General features: G+C 42.6%; 2 protein-coding genes and 1 long non-coding RNA gene across 6 annotated transcripts in view; 1 reads left to right on the top strand and 2 right to left on the bottom strand.

Moving 5' to 3' along the window:
- adamtsl7 (ADAMTS-like 7) overlaps positions 1–10,624 on the bottom strand; it is a 14,221-nt gene extending 3,597 nt beyond the window's left edge. The window contains exons 1-6 of one of the 3 annotated variants that reach the window (XM_042097677.1): positions 10,601–10,624; positions 9,601–9,699; positions 8,841–9,097; positions 1,423–1,606; positions 795–970; positions 76–190 (exon numbers count right to left, since the gene is read on the bottom strand). In XM_042097677.1, coding sequence (XP_041953611.1) covers positions 76–190; positions 795–970; positions 1,423–1,606; positions 8,841–8,966 — 601 coding nt within the window. In that variant the 5' untranslated portion in view covers positions 8,967–9,097; positions 9,601–9,699; positions 10,601–10,624. Of the gene's footprint in view, positions 1–75; positions 191–794; positions 971–1,422; positions 1,607–8,840; positions 9,098–9,600; positions 9,724–10,600 lie in introns of those variants that run through there. The other 2 variants (XM_042097668.1, XM_042097661.1) reach the window with 2 other exon arrangements.
- Positions 447–3,660, top strand: LOC121713332. Its single transcript, XR_006032799.1, has 4 exons — positions 447–515; positions 799–875; positions 1,431–1,628; positions 3,260–3,660. It is a non-coding gene; the product is annotated as an uncharacterized LOC121713332 (long non-coding RNA).
- Positions 10,625–15,409: 4,785 nt separating the features above from the next.
- The window catches only part of zcchc7 (zinc finger, CCHC domain containing 7), a 54,042-nt gene continuing 49,451 nt past the window's right edge, over positions 15,410–20,000 (bottom strand). Inside the window, exons 7-10 of one of the 2 annotated variants that reach the window (XM_042097685.1) lie at positions 16,890–16,985; positions 16,457–16,574; positions 15,543–16,126; positions 15,410–15,464 (exon numbers count right to left, since the gene is read on the bottom strand). In XM_042097685.1, the coding sequence (XP_041953619.1) occupies positions 15,561–16,126; positions 16,457–16,574; positions 16,890–16,985 (780 nt within the window). In that variant the 3' untranslated portion in view covers positions 15,410–15,464; positions 15,543–15,560. Of the gene's footprint in view, positions 15,465–15,541; positions 16,127–16,456; positions 16,575–16,889; positions 16,986–20,000 lie in introns of both variants that reach the window. The other variant, XM_042097694.1, reaches the window with a different exon arrangement.

The raw sequence follows: 20,000 nt of genomic DNA, 5'->3' as shown, positions 1-20,000 counted from the left end.
GACTGATGTATGTACCTACCCAGAGGAAGTATATTAGAGTGTGTTGAATTATGTGTGCTTTCTGTGGCTACCTACCCAGAGGAAGTATATGAGAGTGTGTTGAATTATGTGTGCTTTCTGTGTCCAGCAGGTGGAGCTTTGGCAGAATGTATTGATAGTTAATGCTGGGGTTGGGCTGTTGATATATCACCTGCAGTGACAAAGTGAGAGACCGCACACATTGGAGAGTACAAATATTCAAACGTCAGGAGAAACATATTAATAGGTCTACATATATGCGGCCTATACACTCAGGTATGCACACAAGACTGACTGTCAGAGACTAAAAGTGGACTTTAAAGGATAAATGGAGCGATGAAGCAGGGACCACGTCAATGATGTCATAATTGACATAAATATGAGTAACTAGGCTGGTAGTCAATATACATATATCACATATGATATATCATAAGTAGAACAGGAGCATAATAATTTGGTATGATTGGGCAGTGCCATTCAGTAGAGGGATTCTGCAAGTGAGTGTAGTGTAGTTGTGTAGCCGCATGTCAGCTGCCTTATTATATGAGACGGTTTATTTATTCGGTGTGAAACGTTTCTGTCTGTTTCTAAAATGTCTGTACCCATTTAAAGACTGTCGACCAGAGTCCATTCAGGACATTTCCTCACATTAGTACTGCTGGATGGTTGTAATGTTGGCTACTCAGGGTTTATTTGTATGCTGCCGTCTCATTGGTAGGCCTATACGACCTTTGCCGGTGGCATCTAACTATGCTATTATGTCACGGGTTGCTCACATAGAGATGTAAGTCCTGATTCAGTGGCCCTTGGGCAGTGATGGATTCCCCAGCACGACTGCGGATCTCATTGGGCCGGCGGTATGTGAACTGAGTCCCAGCAGCCTGGAATTGACCCGGGCGATCGATGGCCCAGTCGCCGTTGATGACTGACTGACCGGTAGCCGTTCTGAGAGCTGAGAGGGGGGGGGGGGGGGGGGGGGGGGATGAGAAAATATGTGAAAAGTTTGGTTACAAAACACTATATGCTCCATTTTCATGAATTCTCATCAATATTTTTTTTAAATGTTTTCCAGGTAATTAGGTTATTGTCATTTGATTTTTCTTTACTTAATCAAAACAACACAACTGCAAAATGATCTATATTACCTGAGATACACAGTTAAATAACATGACTTATTAATGTTTTTAAAAACGGATATATAGCATTTTGGAACAAAACTCTCCATGTGTAGATTACTCCATGTAGAATCCAGTTTTTCAGCTTTAATGATATTTTGACACAAGCATATGAATTAATCTTATGAAACTGACAGCATGAAACATGACTCCAAGTGTAAAATGCAACATCATAATTGAGTTACTGATCCCTGTTTCCTTGCAAGTATTTATTTTTTGCTCGTCTCACCAAGGTAGTTCCTACTCTTGACGGTCTCCTGAATTTTGATACGGTGCGCTCCTGAGGGAATCTCCAGGACTTTATGGTACCCCACAGAAAGCGCAAAGCGTGAGAACGTTCCACTGACCAGCTCACAGGAGGAGCCATTGCCTGCACACACTCCACAGACATCAGGCCTTGAGCCAACACACTCCTGGAAAGATACACACAGACAGGTAAATACCTTTTATACAGTCTATGGTAAATACACACATGCCTTATAGCCTACTCACTACACACAAACATACACACTTCTCTTCAGGACCCTTTCACTAAATACACCATACACATACGGCTATCTGGACATGACGCTGACACTGATAGCACAAACATAACAATTAGGGCACATGTACCACACACACACACACACACGACACTGATAGCACAAACATAACAATTAGGGCACATGCAACACACACACACACACACACACACACACACTCAATCACAGTAGTCGTTTAATTAATTACAGGCCACCGTTAGGGTCATTCCACGTCAATTGAACCAGGGCCCACGCACTTAGGTCTTAAAAAATTCTGAAAAAATTACCAGGTGTACCTATGTTATCCAGGAGACAAACTGTAAAATTACTCTTATGTAAAATCTATACTTTCCAAGATACAGCCTATTTTACAGGGGGAGGGGGGTGTCGATTTTGTTCGGCCTCTTTTTTTTGTCAAAGTTCACAAGCCCACAGCACAATAACTAAACCATGTAGGAGGCTCAAATTTTGCTTGCTGGTACATAAATAAGAATAGTATGTAGCAAAATCGTCACGCTTGGTCTGGATGATCCTGCATGGTCATAGTTGTCCCTCAAAGTTGATCAAAATTTTATTGGAGTTTTTGGCTGGGCTCTGTTTAGGCCTTCATAAGACATATTTGTACTCAACATAGGCTCTTGATTTATTTTCCTTACTGAGATAAGTAGAAACACTCTCACAAAAAGCAATGAACAGAAAATAAATCTCTTCAGGGTCTGAACAGCAGACCTCACAAGTCTGAAAAATCATTTTGGTTATCATTTTCAGAGCGCCCAAACACCTTGTGGGAATATACAAATATTTTTTTAATATGTTTTTCTTTATTCTCCATGATCCCTTCTTTTTAAAAACACCAATTTGACTTGTCTTATGAAAATCTTTCTTTTTTATTTTCCACCCTGAACATGGGCAAAATGCCCCATTGACATCAATATGTTTTGTGTAGAGTTACCACAGTGCCACCTGTGGTTGTATAGAGTAACCTGTGGTAGCTCTATACAAAACATATTGATCTCAATGGTGCATTTTGCCCATGTTCAGGGTGGAAAGTGAAAAAGAAAGATTTGCATAAGACAAGTCAAATTAGTGTTTTTAAAAAGAAAGGCTCATAGAGAATAAAGAAAAAAAAAATCTTTGCATATTCCCACAAGGTGTTTGGGTGCTCTGAAAATGAGAACCAAAATTATTTTTCAGACTTGTGAGGTTTGCTGTTCAGACCCTGAAGGAATTTATTTTCTGTTCATTGCTTTTTGTGAGAGTGTTTCTACTTATCTCAGTAAGGAAAATAAATCAAGAGTCTATGTTGAGTACAAATATGTCTTCTGAAGGCCTAAACAGAGCTGGCCGTATCTTGGAAAGTATTGATCTTACCTAAGAGTAATTTTACAGTGTGTCTCCTGGGTAACATGGGTACACCTGGTAATTTTTTCAGAATTTTTTGAGACCTAAGTGCGTGGGTCCTGGTTCAATTGACGTGGAATGACCCGTTAGTAATCTCAGACGGGTTTTAAACGCAGACAAGACTAAAGTCCTGTATTTCTCCAGATCACATCCTCTACTCACTTCCACCTCCTCCATCATATCCACATTGGATAGGAAGATCCTTTCAATTGGCACTTAGTCACTTCACACTTACTACCTCAACCTCCCTCCACTGCCTTCAATGCACATCTGGCTGTCTATCTACAGTATGTCATATTTATGTTATCTATCTATGTCATGTTCTATGTCATGTTTATGTTGTTTGTCATGTTTTTAGTCCAAAACACTGTGGTGTCTATTTTGCACCTTATGTATAAACCACACTATATGTGTTTACATGTATGCACATGTCTACTATTGTCTGCACCGCCCAAGAACGCTATTTCAATCTTGCTGTATATGGGACAGGCTGACAATAAAATGTCTGACAATAAAAGGTTTCTGCTTAAAGATATGCTGTAGATCTGTGGATTGATGACATGCTTACTTTCAAAGTTCACATTGAGAACTTGGTGCAAAATCTGAGAACTGAAGCTTGGATTTTATTTTAGAAATCATGTTTTAACTTACAGGCTAGAATGAAAAAAATGGTTAATGCTATTTTCCTTTCAGTGCTGGACTATGTGGACATTATAACATACAGCGGGGGAAATAAGTATTGAACGCATCAACATTTTTTTCAGTATGCCTATTTCCAACTCAGGAAATCCACACGCATGAACAAATACAAACATTAATGTCCATAAGTAAAGTCATGTATGATAAAGTGAGACAGGAAAAAAGTATACACGCTAAGAAAAAGCAGTACACCCAGGCACGAAAAGGCAACAAACCAGCTGAAATCTGTAGTTAGAAAGTAATTATACCTCCTGTCTGTGCAATTTAATATCAGCTGGTTTAGTACATATTGATGGGCTATAAAAATGGCTTCTCATTACCAATGTGTCACACAAGAAACACATCTCATGATGGGTAAAAGCAAAGAGCTCTCCCAAGACCTTAATTTGCAACCTTATTGTTGCAAAACATATCAATGGAACTGGTTACAGATGTATTTCAAAAAGACTCCAGAAAGACTTGCAGCAGGTATAATTGTTACAGAGAAAATCATTGGCAACGCACGCCACTGCTGTGGCCTTGCACGCTCACCCCACATGACTCCATTACTGAAGAAAAACATGTCGAAGCTCATTTAAAGTTTGCTACACCACATTTGGACAAGTCTTTAAAAGACTGAGAGAATGTAGTCTGGTCAGACAAGAACAGATTTGACCTTTTTGGCTGTCATACTGCACACCATGTTTGGAGGAGAAATGGCACTGCACATCACCCTAAAAATATAACACCAACAGTGAGGTTTGGAGGTGGAGGCATCATGGTGTGGGGCTGTTTTTTTTTCTCATGGTAATGGCAGACTTCATACAGTTGAAGGAACGATAAATGGAGCCATTTTTTCCAGGAGATTCTTACCATCCACCAGGATGATGAGGATAAGACGTGGCTAGACCTTCCAGCAGGACAACAATCCAAAGCATACAGCAAAGGAAACTACCAATTGGTTTCAGAGAAAGGAAATCAAGGCCCTGACTTAAATCCAAATGAGCATTTGTGGAAAGAACTAAAAATCAGGATTCACAGGAGGGCCCCCTGGAATCTTCAAGATTTAAAGACTATCTGAAGAATGGACCAAAATCTGACCTGAATACTGCAACTGATTACTGTAGTTTCTTCATACAGGAAATGTCTTGAAGCTGTCATTAAAACAAAAGGCTTTTCCACAAAGTATTCCACAAAGTATAGAAATTTCATCTGGCGCATTCAATACTTTTTTCCTGAGTCATTCCACTTTATATATGGAATTTAATGTCTGGATTTCTTTATATGTGTGGATTTCCTGAGGTAACTAATGTCTAATGAAAAATTAATGTGAATAGCCTCATTGGAAATATACTTAATGAAAAAAATGTTGACCCATTCAATATTTCCCCCACTGTATGTTATATGCATGCTGCCTCAACCACACCACAAGCATGGTTTACCATAGTGCATGCTGGTGTTTTATTATGAATGCCAAATTACACACTCATCATTGTCTTAATGAGATGGCTGGTTTTACCTCTCTTTGTCTCACTCTGTAGATAGTTTTACTGGCACATTTTTTATTTGCAAAGCTATTATTGGTAGACTACCTAGCTATATTTCCTTGTCTGTTAAACTGGAATCACAAGAAGTCCAATCTGCGTTCCAGTAACACCCTGCTCCTCACTATACCGCACCCTGCTCCTTACTATACCGCACACTGCTACAGAATTGGGAAAGATGGCTTTCAGCTACTCTGCCCCTTGGTACTGGAACCTCCTCTAAAATAAACCAAGCTCTCATATTTTTTCCCCCTTTGTTTTAGATGTCTCTTGTTTGATGTAGTTCTGTTTGTCCTGGCTTGTCATTATTGTATATTTTCTGTTTAAGGAACAGTACAGCAATGACCCAATCAGAGATAAAAACCAAGCTTTAGCATTTTGATGGAAAGGGCCATATTATTTTTAAGGATGGAGTTGTTGCAAACTTGTTCATTTTTTATTTGCACTGTAAGAAGACAGCATGCAAGAAGACAAATGTTATTTCTAAAATGAGTGACAAACTGTCATCAATTTCTGCCACTGTGTTTTCAGATGTTATATTGCTAGCAAGATTAAAATCAGACAGGAAGAGCATACTGTGATTACCTGTGCAAGAAACCATGGGATGGCCCACCATTATCAGACAGTCAGTAATAAAAAACAAACAACCTTGGAATTACAGTGAACAAGATAACAGTCCTGGTGATGGTGCAGAAGACACAATAAAGGGCATGGATAAATATAATATCATTCATACACAAAGGAAATGGAAAGTACTTGATGACCACGGCCTTTATGCATGTCAATATGCTTTTGTTAGAAACAGAGTAAAAGTCCCACCAATTGAAATGTAAAGACATACCTGCACAACATCATTGGTCAAGTATTCTTTTACATGGAATACATGGAATAAAAATAGCAGAAGCTATCTTTAACACACACACACACACACACACACACACACACACACACACACACACACACACACCTCATGATAATTTCTAAAGAGGCTTCATAGGCATCCATAATATCACCTCTATTGACTCCATAAATCCTTATTATGGTTTTATGATTCCATTTAACTCTGATTTCTGTGAACCAGCTCTTCTAAATCGATCAATGTAATAAGAAAAATGTTTGTCTACACCCACTGGCAAGGCCAACTCCCCATGCCGCAATATCCAATCCAGCACCCTGTTCAGCCCTGGGCCTAGTCCTCCATACGTGGAGCTTTGAGCACAGTATGTCACATAGAACTGGATAGTTGAAGTGTTTCTTGTTTACCTCTCATGGCCTCGCGTAAGATGTTAATTTCTGTTATCATAGGAGAACTTTTATACAGACATATTCAAATTGTACTATTGGCATCTGATTTTAATGTAATTGTCCCTCTGGGTAATGCTGAATGTCTTAGTCTCCTTTAGAGTTAGAGTGGAAGCGTTTAGGCGGTCAGCCCAAAGCCACATCTCATGCAGCCTACTGGGGACAAGTGTTTAAGATAAAAGCACCACGTGTGGAGGACTGCCAAACTCTCCATCTAATCTAATCAAATTAAACACAAATCAATGGCTATTCAAGTTCAACACCCATATGTGACAAAATACTCTTGCAATGAGAAACAAACAACTACATTAAATTCAAGTGAAAAGACTGAAACTCTTAATGTCTTGACACCCACACACACACACACCGTGTCCTCCCCTGCAGCTCATTCCCTCTGTGAGTCAATAGATTACTCAGAAAACCAGAACAGCAATGTCATTCAAATAGTAATAATAACAAAAAAAAACCTACACATTAGTTTTGTTCTGTTTTTCATTTGTTTCACTGAAGTTAATCACTTGAATAAGACATAAATTCAAGTATAGACATAAACAGCCTATAATGCAAGGCTGTAATCATAATATACTTTGAAGGGGACAATATTCAAAAATGCTAACTGGTTAAATATCTGACAGAGAATGGGAATGCAGACGTGCAATGATTTCAGTTAAGTGTGAAGCAACTTGATTACAGAGAATTCCCAGGAGAACACTGCCTTGACTTGCACAATAATCTTCTCGAGTCATTTCTTACTGTATGAAAATGGTAGAATACCATGTAATTATAAAATACCAATTGATATAAGCAGATGTACAGATCGGTCAATATTTCTGGTAAATGACGCACTGCCTTGTCTCTCCACCCTTCCTCTCCTGTAACATTTGATAAGAGTTCTTTTTAAATTAAATTAGAGTAGTGCTTAACTTCTAGATAGCACAAACTATTGTTAATACATTGTATACAAGTCCATATATTTTTCTATCTTATGTGATCATGAAAACAATATACTGTACAAACAAAAACAATTAACATTTACATTTCTTCATTTAGCAGATGTGTTTATCCAAAGCGACTTACAGCAAAATAATAATATTTAAGCTATTAACAAATAAATAGTTCCATAGAACCCAATTGTTGTATAACCTTTGAGGTACAATGCAGAGGAGACTATAGCTAGGAATTTCCACTGCATCTGTCAATGCTAGTACTAGAGGACGAGAGTGCCTATTAAGCACTAGTCAAAGAATGGTAGGAGGAGAAGTGGTAGAAGAGGAGGTAGAGGAGGGAAGAGAGGGAAGTGGAGAGGAAGGAGGTAGAGGAGGGAAGAGAGGGAAGAGTGTGGTAAGTGCTATGCTATGACCCTTCTTAACTAGCTAGTGTTTGCTCCTTTACTTATCCTTGCCCAATTGGCATCATAATGCCCCCCCCCCCCCCTCTCTTTAGGCTGCTCTGAATGCATCACATGATCACATGGAACCATGCTAATATAGTCCCACAAAGGCATACCCAGAAAGCACATGCAGATGTTTCACAACCAAGTTTTTGTATATTTGCAATTTTGACCACAATATCTGGACTTATTTTCTATACCAATAGACAGATTTATGTTCATATGATTATCGTTAAGGTACTCTCATTGGCATAAGATAAGATAGAATGGCACACGGAAATGAGAAAAACAGCATTATTAAAAAAAACATATTTATCACCACCCCATGTGTTCATAAATTGGTACATACAATAGAATGGCAGGAACTGATTTCACCAGCCAGGATTGATCCCCCACCCAATGTTTACTCCATGGATACGGCCTTGCTACAATATATTGCAAAACTCATGCCTCATAGAGACTCAGTATTCCACTAAACAACTAAATCCTTCAGCTCCAGCTGTGCATTCAGACGTTGTATTCAGGAAATACTGACAGAACATAAACCCTGCTGTTGTTGCATTGATGATCTTGATAAAAGTGCCTATCAAATCTAAAATCTACATGATTTTCTATTTGGCCAGTTTTCTAAATTCATACATTTATTTTGTTATTGATTCAAAACAACCGGGCTTCCAGATATTTGCGGTGTTATTCTGAATGTTGTGTTTCATACAGAAATCCAGTGCTTTTGCCAGGTGTAAATAGCATTAAGTTTGGTGTGCTGCCTTAGCATTAAGTTCGGTGGGCACTACCTGCTCCAAAGTCTTACCTGTTGAGGGGTGGGGTGGAAGCGGGCGTCCTGAGGAGCAGCACGTCCGGCAGGGCAGCGCAGGCAAAGTATCAGGGTGAGCTGGAGGGAGCACCTTAACCACTGCTGCTGCTTCAGTTGAGCCATCGAGAAGTCTGAGTCATAGAATCAGTCGAAGTCTGAGTATGTGTCTCAGTGTGTGTGTGTGTGTCCGTGTGTGTTGGGCAGGGAGGGGGAGTGTGCTTTTGAAGAATTCCCACTGAGATCTTGGGCCATGTCTGCAAATGTCAACCACATGCTGACATACAGACACTCTTGTTGACCATTCTTCTTTCAACAACACACATACAGATGAACATGTTTCTTTTCGCGTTCTCTTATTCTTATTACTGTTTAGAAAGGGACTTTTTTTCTTGCCTGCCCAAATTCAGCAGAGTTCCCTGGTATTTGGCAGGGAAAACTAGGTCTTGTATTGTTACGGATTTCTCAGGGGCACTCGGGAATGCATACGTATAAATCATAACTATACAAATATGAAATAACTATTAATAATTAAGAAAATGTTAAAGCTTAAGATAAGCATGCACCCACATAAACTCAAGACCCTTTGAGAAGACCCATTTATTTTAACCCCAGATCATGACATTTCTGTTAATAGGTCACTTAATACACATGCACAGTTCTGAAGGATTGAGTTATGAAGATGGTCTCAGCAGGATCATGATGTGTTATTTGTGGAGCAGAGACAGGCTTTGTAACAGTGCAATAGTGTATAATTTACCAGTTGGAGGTGTTTGAGTTCCAGGTGTCTGGCAGTTTTGTGTCCTGGGAAAACATCTGCATTACATCACTACAGAACCAGAGCAACAAAAAGGTTGACCTGTGTGACCTCACAGAGAGGAGAGGGAGAACAACAACGAAACGTTGGTGGGAGAATGTTTTTTCAAATATGTTTTTTTCAATGTTATGAATGAATGTTTTTTTTTTTTTTTTTCAAATACATACACACAGACATAAGTGTGTTTATATAAATATATGTATGTGTGTATGTATGTATGTGTGTGTATAGCCTACATGTGTGTTCTACTGTGAGGCAGAGTGTATTCTACTGTGAGGAATGTTTGCAAGGCTCTGGCCATAGTTATCTGCGGCTACACTAACAAAACCACCCACCACAGACATGACTCAGCGCACAAACCCACGTGCCAAGCTCATTCACCCCAAACACCTGCTCTTGTCCCATTATTCAACACCTTCGGCCAATTTGAAACATGCAGAATGTAGTCGTCTGTATTAAAGGTAAACTATGCAGTATGGCAACCTCCTTAGTGTTTTCTCGGTTTTTGCTTCTTTTTCGTTGGCTCTGTCATGACGAATGTCTGAGAAACTCCATCGCTACCTTTTTCTAGCCGGTGCCTGGCGTGTATGTGTATTTGAACGCAGTAAAGCAATTTGTTACACTCGTTATGCTTCCTGACACTGAGGCCGTCGGCCCGCCGGCCCAGTTGCAAGGGTGGTTTTTCCGCTCACAGGCATAGGGGGAAGCGAGACGGTCACCATTCAACCCGAAAAAAGTCATATAGCCATTCCAATGACTCTGAAGCTGTTAATTAATTAAGCTAAAAAACGTGCATATTAAGCTAAAAAAACTGCATAGTGTGCCATTAACTAGGCTGCATCAGATGGCAGAGACTGATTTAGCTGTAGCCTACTACTGTGATGACTTACATCATGCTACAGTTCAAATCTTGATTTAAAAATCAACTAAAAATTAGTCTTACCACCCTGTCAACAAGCACTGTGTTTACAGTGTTATTCTACCATCAGTCCATCAAAGATAGCGCCAGCAGTAAATCTGGTTATGTTGATTGGAGAGATTGTAGTTGGTCAGGTAAATATTCTGGAGAAGAGACGCAGATGAGCTACTAGGCACCGGGATAAAGCCTCTTCACTTGTACCTCAACCGTACTAGAGTATTAGAGTACATATGCTTTGTGAGGATGGTCATATAAAGAGACTAACGTTACATTACAAAAAGCCCAGCAACAAGGTCCCGGGACAGTTCCACTCAAACAGTATATTGGGACCTCCATGATGAACCTCTGTCGGGAAATGTTGCAGTGAGGGAAGGTTACGGTAAACCATAGGGATTCGTTGAATCATTGTGAATCATAAATCTGCAGTGGTGTGTTTGTTGACTCACTGGTATTGAACTTGATGCTTATAACGCGACTGATTCATCTTTCTTCCAGTTACATCAATTTAAGTCAGGAATGTTCTCACAAATCCTTCCTGTGGTGAGAAAGCTACTACTCTTCAGCAGGTCCTTTCAAATGGAAATGTACAGTAGCAGGCAGACACGTACATTATTCTGTTGGACATCTGCGCTATTTCCTCTCTTCTGCACGCGTCTCATGTATCTTTATATACTAGACAAGTTTGTGTGTCTGCTTTTGGAAGGACTGATATCAAGATTAAACCTATGTTTCCATGGAGCATGTTGGTTTATGTGCCTACTACAATGCTGTCTCTGATCAATGTAATGTGACCATCAGATGGCAGTGTGTGTGAGGGTTGTGACGTGTGATCGGAACAGACCAGCCAAATAAAGCAAGTCCCAGACTGTCTACTTCCTCCTTCATACTGAAGACAGCAGTGGCAGGCAGCTAAGACAACATCTCATTCAGGGGGTGCAGGGGGCCCTGCCAGTGTCATAAAACTGTCTGTTTCAGACATCACTTGTTCGGCCAAAACACAGACAGACAGACATCCAAGAGAAATATGGGTATAAAGATAAATGGGGGGCACCGTGGGGCAGCTGGCTATAGCGTCCACACCACATTTGGCTCCATGGAGACCCGGTCTGAGTCTGAGCCGGGTCATTTCCCGATTCCACTCCATGTCTCTCTCCCCCACTTGCTTCCTGTCACTTTCTTCCATTCAATGTCCATTCATTTTCTAAATGTTCTTACTCGAGGAAAAAGAACCTCACACCCAATATTATGAAGCAAGCCACTGGCTCTTCTGGGCGATGGCCACAGTATGTTCTCACTCGTTATCACAGGCCAACAAATGCATCCTTCAATGTCACTGATCCAACTGGCTACATTAAGATTCCATCTGCAGAGTGACTGTGACTGAATACATGTATGGTAAAGTGCTATCGTTATCTGCTACCCCTTTATTGAACTACCTCAGAACTGGGGCTTTGGGTACTTTTGCTTCAGGGGTACAGTAGGTGGTAGACATGTAAGCTAATAGTGGGAGCTGTCTAAGTAAGAGCAAGTGAAAAACTGACAACTTTGGTCTCAATTAACTGGCCAAATGGTTAAGTTATTGTTATGTTTCTACAGACTGGGAGACTGACACAATGAATGGGGAGAAAAAAACTAAACCAGAGTGAATTTCCAAGATGTCCAGCCTCTCTAGGAAAGTAACAACACATAACTGGCAACTTGACAAGATAGCAAATGAAGTAGGATATTTCCAGTATCATATTTCTCCAGTGATCATCTTCAGTAGTGAGCATTCAGTGGGCCCACCGACCAGTGGGCCGCGGCTGAAGTGCCCTTGAGCAAGGCACCTAACCCCTCACTGCTCCCCGAGCGCCACCATTGTTGCAGGCAGCTCACTGCGCCGGGATTAGTGTGTGCTTCACCTCACTGTGTGCTGTTTGTGTTTCACTAATTCACTGATTGGGTTAAATGCAGAGACCAAATTTCCCTCACGGGATCAAAAAAGTATATATACTTATAATACTTATACTTATACATTCTGCTGCACTGGTCTATACCACACATGGACAGGAGCCTGAGAGGACAAAGATGGCCAAAGAGAGAGGGCAGAGTGAGGAGGATAGAGAGAAGAAATGATAGAGACGAGAGTGAGAGAGAAAGGACTGACCGGTGAGTAAGGTGTTCAGCCCACTGCTTGGACCTCTATGATTGCAGATGCCACTCGGAAATAAATGGGGAACTACCTGATCACACCCGGTACCTGAGAAACAGCCATAACGGAAACAGAGTCCGAGGTCCGAAGCGCTAACCAGTAGGCCACGGCTGCCCCATAAAACACTGAGTGAGTGAGTAAGTGCTTTTACTGAGTGAGTGCTTTTACTGAGTGAGTGCTTTTCCTGAGTGAGTGAGAGTTCTTTTCCTGAGTGAGTGAGTGCTTTCACTGAGTGAGTGAGTGCTTTTACTAAGTGAGTGAGTGCTTTTCCTGAGTGAGTGAGTGAGTGCTTTTACTGAGTGAGTGAGTGCTTTTACTGACTGAGTGAGTGAGTGAGTGACTGAGTGAGTGAGTGACTGACTGACTGAGTACTTTTACTAAGTGAGTGAGTGAGTGCGTGCTTTTACTGAGTGAGTGAGTGCTTTTCCTGAGTGAGTGAGTGCTTTTCCTGAGTGAGTGAGTGCTTTTACTGAGTGAGTGAGTGCTTTTACTTACTGAGTGAGTGAGTGAGTGAGTGCTTTTACTGAGTGAGTGCTTTTCCTGAGTGAGTGAGTGAGTGAGAGTGCTTTTCCTGAGTGAGTGAGTGAGCTTTTCCTGAGTGAGTAAGTGCTTTCACTGAGTGAGTGCTTTTCCTGAGTGAGTGAGTGCTTTTCCTGAGTGAGTGAGTGCTTTTACTGAGTGAGTGCTTTTACTGAGTGAGTGAGTGCTTTTACTGAGTGAGTGAGTGCTTTTACTGACTGAGTGAGTGACTGACTGAGTGCTTTTACTAAGTGAGTGCTTTACTGAGTGAAACAGAGTCCGAGGTCCGAAGCGCTAACCAGTAGGCCACGGCTGCCCCATAAAACACTGAGTGAGTGAGTAAGTGCTTTTACTGAGTGAGTGCTTTTACTGAGTGAGTGCTTTTACTGAGTGAGTGCTTTTCCTGAGTGAGTGCGTGAGAGTTCTTTTCCTGAGTGAGTGAGTGCTTTCACTGAGTGAGTGAGTGCTTTTACTGAGTGAGTGAGTGCTTTTACTTACTGAGTGAGTGAGTGAGTGAGTGCTTTTACTGAGTGAGTGCTTTTCCTGAGTGAGTGAGTGAGTGAGAGTGCTTTTCCTGAGTGAGTGAGTGAGCTTTTCCTGAGTGAGTAAGTGCTTTCACTGAGTGAGTGCTTTTCCTGAGTGAGTGAGTGCTTTTCCTGAGTGAGTGAGTGCTTTTACTGAGTGAGTGCTTTTACTGAGTGAGTGAGTGCTTTTACTGAGTGAGTGAGTGAGTGCTTTTTACTGAGTGAGTGCTTTTACTGAGTGAGTGAGTGCTTTTACTGAGTGAGTGAGTGCTTTTCCTGAGTGAGTGAGTGCTTTTACTGACTGAGAGCTTTTACTGAGTGACTGACTGAGTGAGTGAGTGAGTGACTGACTGAGAGCTTTTACTGAGTGACTGACTGAGTGAGTGAGTGAGTGACTGACTGAGTGCTTTTACTAAGTGAATGCTTTTACTGAGTGAGTGAGTGTTTTTATTGAGTGAGTGAGTGCTTTTACTGAGTGAGTGCTTTTACTGAGTGAGTGAATGAGTGGTTTTACTGAGTGAGTGAGTGTTTTTATTGAGTGAGTGAGTGCTTTTCCTGAGTGAGTGAGTGCTTTTACTGAGTGAGTGAGTGAGTGCTTTTCCTTAGTGAGTGAGTGAGTGACTGACTGAGTGCTTTTACTGAGTGAGTGAGTGCTTGCTTTTACTGAGTGAGTGAGTGAGTGAGTGTTTTTCCTGAGTGAGTGAGTGACTTACTGAGTGAGTGCTTTTACTGAGTGAGTGAGTGAGTGCTTTTACTTACTGAGTGAGTGAGTGAGTGCTTTTACTGAGTGAGTGAGTGAGTGCTTTTACTTACTGAGTGAGTGAGTGCTTTTACTGAGTGAGTGAGTGAGTGAGTGCTTTTGTCTCAATAGGGGAACGGTGGGTCTAAGTAAGTGCTCCTGTTGATATGCATTGTTCCCAATCAGCACTGCACAGCAATAACTGCAACATCTTACAACAACTCAAACACATGAAATCAAGACAATCAAAATGAAGCTTTTTAGCCCAAACATTTAATCACAGAGAATAATAAATTAATCACGACAGTTGTGAAATACTATGACTGTTTTCTAAATATATTTTAACATACATGTTTACTAAAATGACTTCCAAGCTGGAATTCTCAGGGCCAGTAAGCCATACATGAATTAAGTCCAGCCCTCGACTAAAGGAAAGCTGAAAGAAAAATCTCCACTAACTGAAGATTTTAGTCTCGGACTAGGCTGACTCCATGCATGGGAAATTAAGCGTAAATGTTTTAGGCTTTACATTTGAACCACCTCACTCCATATATTTCCCTTCCAAAACATCAGGCTTGTGGCAGCATCACATGACACTCTGATGAGGCTGCTGTGTGCTTGAGTGCAGCTCAACACTTTAAAAAGTCTTTGTCAAGATGGTGGTTCAGCCACCAGAGGGAGCTCTAATGCAGACAAGTTGGAGCAGCAATGAGAACAAGGCAAAGGAGCTGTTGCTTCATACCAAAGATTTTCAGCACTCTAACACCCACCCACCCACACACACACACACACACAAACACACCCACAGGTATGCACACACACACACAACCCCCCCCCCCCCCACACACACACACACACACAACCCCCCCCCCCCACACACACGGTGCACGCATAAACATACCCACATGTACGCGCGCGTGCGCGCGCACACACACACACACACACACACACACACACACACACACACACACACACACACACACACACACACACACACACACACACACACGCTCATCTTCTTCTGCGTTTGGTCCTCTGTTTGATTGAAAACAGGTTCTCGTCTGCAGGTCCAGCTGCCTGTGCCATGGCTGCGGTGCTGTCCCTGGCTCTCCTCTGCTTCCTTCTCTTATTGCCACTGGCCTCAGCGGAGGAGCAGAAGAGCATGCTGGAGCCGTGTGGAGTCCAGGGCTTGGGGCCGCGAGGGAAGTCTTCGCCATCCTCCAGGAGACCGTGGGCCGCCTTCTTCTTCTTCTTCTTCTTCTTCTTCTGACTGTGGGGAGTTTGGTTAGTGTCTCTGCCCGGTGTGGGGAGGTTCTTCTTCCAGAACTGGTGGTGGTGAGGCAGGTTCACAGGGTTCTTCTGCTGAGCTTTCCCGTGTATGGTTCTTTTGAAGAGAACATCTTTAGGTTTAGAGCTACCCTGCAGCAAGTTCTCCTGTTTACTTTTATGACTGTGTTGTGAGTTGTTGTGTTGAAAGCCTTGGTTATGGGTCTTCTGTCTCTTATGGGGAGGTGAAAAGACTGCTGCTTCTGTTTGATGGACAGGAAAGAACTCAAGCTGTCCAGCCTCCGCCAACCCTGTTTTAACAAACAAACACACACAAAAACCAAGAAAAATTAAATCAGAATCAAAATTGAAACAGAACTCATCTTATTGTTGTTTCTCTGAGGGCTTGCTTTTGCAATTCACAAACAACTCTTCATTTCACTTCAAAATATGCTGATCCACTTTTTTTGCGTGAAACGTTTGGCCGTATTGAAGTTCCTCAGCACTGCAGGTTGGACAGGACAGAACCATGTCAGTGTAGAGCAAATTGTATCAGTGTGCATTTTTGTGGGTCAGTGCCATGCATTCCTATGAAATATAATATAATGCACAGATGTGTCACAGAATGTCTGACCACTCACCTTTGGCTTTATTCTGTAGGTGATGGTCACGACGTTTAAAGTCTTTTGGCTGGTCATAGTAATTTATGAATGGGAGACTGGGAAAGGTCCCGCTGAACATCCGTTTGTGCGAACACACCTAGCAAGCACACACACACACACATATACATATATATATATATATATATATATATATATATATATATATATATATATATATCGAGAGAGAGAGAGAGAGAGAGAGAGAGAGAGAGAGAGAGAGAGAGAGAGAGAGAGTCAGAGACAAAATGAGAAACAATTACTTCAGACGTAAACGAGGACTCAAGGAAACAAAGTCACAGTTTCAATCTTATTATGCACTCACTACAGCAACTGTTCAACAGTGATAGCTCAATGGCAGAGGTGGCCCTGTATTTGATTTGATGAAGGGCTGAGTTGAAGGATGTTTACTTACAAAACCAAAGTGGCCTTTCTGGGAGCAGTTGTAGCAGTAGGGAGGAATCCGGTGTGCCTGTGGGTTTGCTGGTTTACATGGGCGACCAGTAAGAGTCTGCATAGAGAGAGAGAGGAGTTTACATGGGCGACCAGTAAGAGTCTGCAAAGAGAGAGAGGAGTTTACATGGGCGACCAGTAAGAGTCTGCACAGGGAGAGAGGAGTTTACATGGGCGACCAGTAAGAGTCTGCACAGGGAGAGAGGAGTTTACATGGGCGACCAGTAAGAGTCTGCATAGAGAGAGAGGAGTTTACATGGGTGACCAGTAAGAGTCTGCACAGGGAGAGGTCACAACATGACGATGTAGAAAAGGGCATGATGGAATTGACACTTCAAGTCTTGAAGAGAAACCCCTGGTCAATGCAACTTATGCACCACCAAAACCAAACGTGGCATCCTTCCACACTCACCACAGTGCGCACACACACACACACACTCACCACAGTGCACACACACTCACTCACACACACACACACACACACACACACAGAGACTTACTCATGTGCAAGCATGTCAATGGGAGCAAGCTTTGCTGTGTTCCCGCCTGCATTAGAGGAATGCTCTCTCCTATCGCTAGTCTGCTCCCTTTTTCAATCATCTTCCTCTCTCCTCGCCTCCGACATCCGCCATGAATGGAGATGGCTGTTTATCAACACGACATCCCCTCGCTCTCGCTCCCACTCTCATCAGTGAGCTTCCCCGCTGGCCCTCCCCCTCCCTACAGGGAGTGGATGCTTTTTGGGCAGAGGCAGATATAGGTGGTGATTATGAGAGCTATCAGTGGAGCGGTAATGACTTAGCTGATAGGAGTGCTAGTTTCTCACAGAGACGCTCCCCATCTGTAAAGCACAGCGCACAGGCAGTCACACTTCACTGCTTCTCCTAAATACACCCCTATACACACACTATATGTTATACTAACACACTCACACACACACACTCACACAGACAGTATTCCACACATTCACATTAAAGTGTATATAATGCAAATAAAACAGAATCAGACTCAGGAGACTCAGATAACTAATGTTTGTTTATTGTCTTTTACTATAAAAAATACACCCAAGTTTAGTCTAAAATTGACTATAAATATTCTGAAGGGGTGCCATTTGTTTGTCTGGATTAGAACAGGAAAATATATGCCCAGATATGTATGTATGGATTTCTGATGGCAGTGGGAAATCCCAGACTCTTTGTTGACCAAGAATAGACAGCAAAGAAGCATGTACACAGGCTCTGATCCACAAACATAAACTTCACCTATTCATATATTTTCGGTAGAGGGATGCACAAAGTTGTGGAACCCACTGACATGTATGAAACACAATGTTATGTAAAAAACCTTTCTCTACCTCTCCCTGTTGTCCTGCCCTCTCTCCACCCCTCTCTCTCTCCCTGTTGTCCTGCCCTCTCCCCCCCCCCCCTCTCTCTCCCTTGCGCTTTCCTTTTCCGCTTGAGTAGTTTGCACTGTGGTGTTAAAGCGCTTTGTCATTATCTGCTGGGCTGGTGGCTCTCACAGCATCTCCATCACAAAGGCCAAGAGATCAACAGACACAGACACACACACACACACACACACGCGCACACACACACACACACACACACACACACACACACACACACACACACACACACACACACACACACACACACACATGTTCATACTCACATAGATACACACACACACACACACGTTCACTCTCACACACACACACACGCACACACACACACGTTCACTCTCACACACACACACACGCACACACACACACGTTCACTCTCACACACACACACACACACACACACACGTTCACTCTCACACACACACACACACACGTTCACTCTCACACACACACACTCATCTCTCATGCAAATTGGCCTCCCGACCCCAGCGCCCCCCCTGACCTTGAGCTTCCGTTATCGCTCAGCGCTCATATCCAGAGGAGAGCAGAAGAAAAGAAAGGAGATGCAGAGAGAGAGACAGAAAGAGGGAGAGAGAGCGCTCCCCGCCTCTTTTCTTTCTCAGGCACTCACGCTGGTGGAAGCCTGCGCTCCTGCGCCTTTATTAATTACCTTTTCTTCATTGTGCTTCTATCGTTCATATCTAAATGAATGACATGCCACCCGTTTGGCCTCCGATAAACCCTGGGGAGGAGGAGGAGGAGGGGGAGGGGGAGGGGGGAGGAGGGGGAGGGGGAGGACAAACAGGAACACAAAGCTGCACAGTGTAGCCTTCACCAGAGCTCACTCTAACAGTGTAGCCTTGACCAGAGCACTAACAGTGTAGCCTTCACCAGACTGTAGCCTTCAGAGCACTAACAGTGTACTGTAGCCTTCACCAGAGCACTAACAGTGTGGCCTTCACCAGACTGTAGCCTTCACCAGAGCACTAACAGTGTAGCTTTCACCAGACTGTAGCCTTCACCAGAGCACTAACAGTGTAGCCTTCACCAGAGCTCACTCTAACAGTGTAGCCTTCACCAGACTGTAGCCTTGACCAGAGCACTCTCACAGTGTAGCCTTCACCAGAGCACTAACAGTGTAGCCTTGACCAGAGCACTAACAGTGTAGCCTTCACCAGACTGTAGCCTTCACCAGAGCACTCTCACAGTGTAGCCTTCACCAGAGCACTAACAGTGTAGCCTTGACCAGAGCACTAACAGTGTAGCCTTCACCAGACTGTAGCCTTCACCAGAGCACTAACAGTGTAGCCTTCACCAGACTGTAGCCTTCACCAGAGCACTCTCACAGTGTAGCCTTCACCAGAGCACTAACAGTGTAGCCTTCACCAGAGCACTAACAGTGTAGCCTTGACCAGAGCACTAACAGTGTAGCCTTCACCAGAGCTCACTCTAAAAGTGTAGCCTTCACCAGAGCTCACTCTAAAAGTGTAGCCTTCACCAGAGCACTTACAGTGTAGCCTTCACCAGACTGTAGCCTTCACCAGAGCACTAACAGTGTAGCCTTCACCAGAGCACTCTCACAGTGTAGCCTTCACCAGAGCACTAACAGTGTAGCCTTCACCAGAGCACTAACAGTGTAGCCTTCACCAGACTGTAGCCTTGACCAGAGCA

This window comes from Alosa sapidissima, chromosome 1 (genome assembly GCF_018492685.1).
Source record: "Alosa sapidissima isolate fAloSap1 chromosome 1, fAloSap1.pri, whole genome shotgun sequence".
In the NCBI taxonomy this organism is placed as follows: domain Eukaryota; kingdom Metazoa; phylum Chordata; class Actinopteri; order Clupeiformes; family Clupeidae; genus Alosa; species Alosa sapidissima.
The sequence above is the reverse complement of the archived record's forward strand: the minus strand, read 5'-3'. Positions and strand labels throughout refer to the sequence as shown.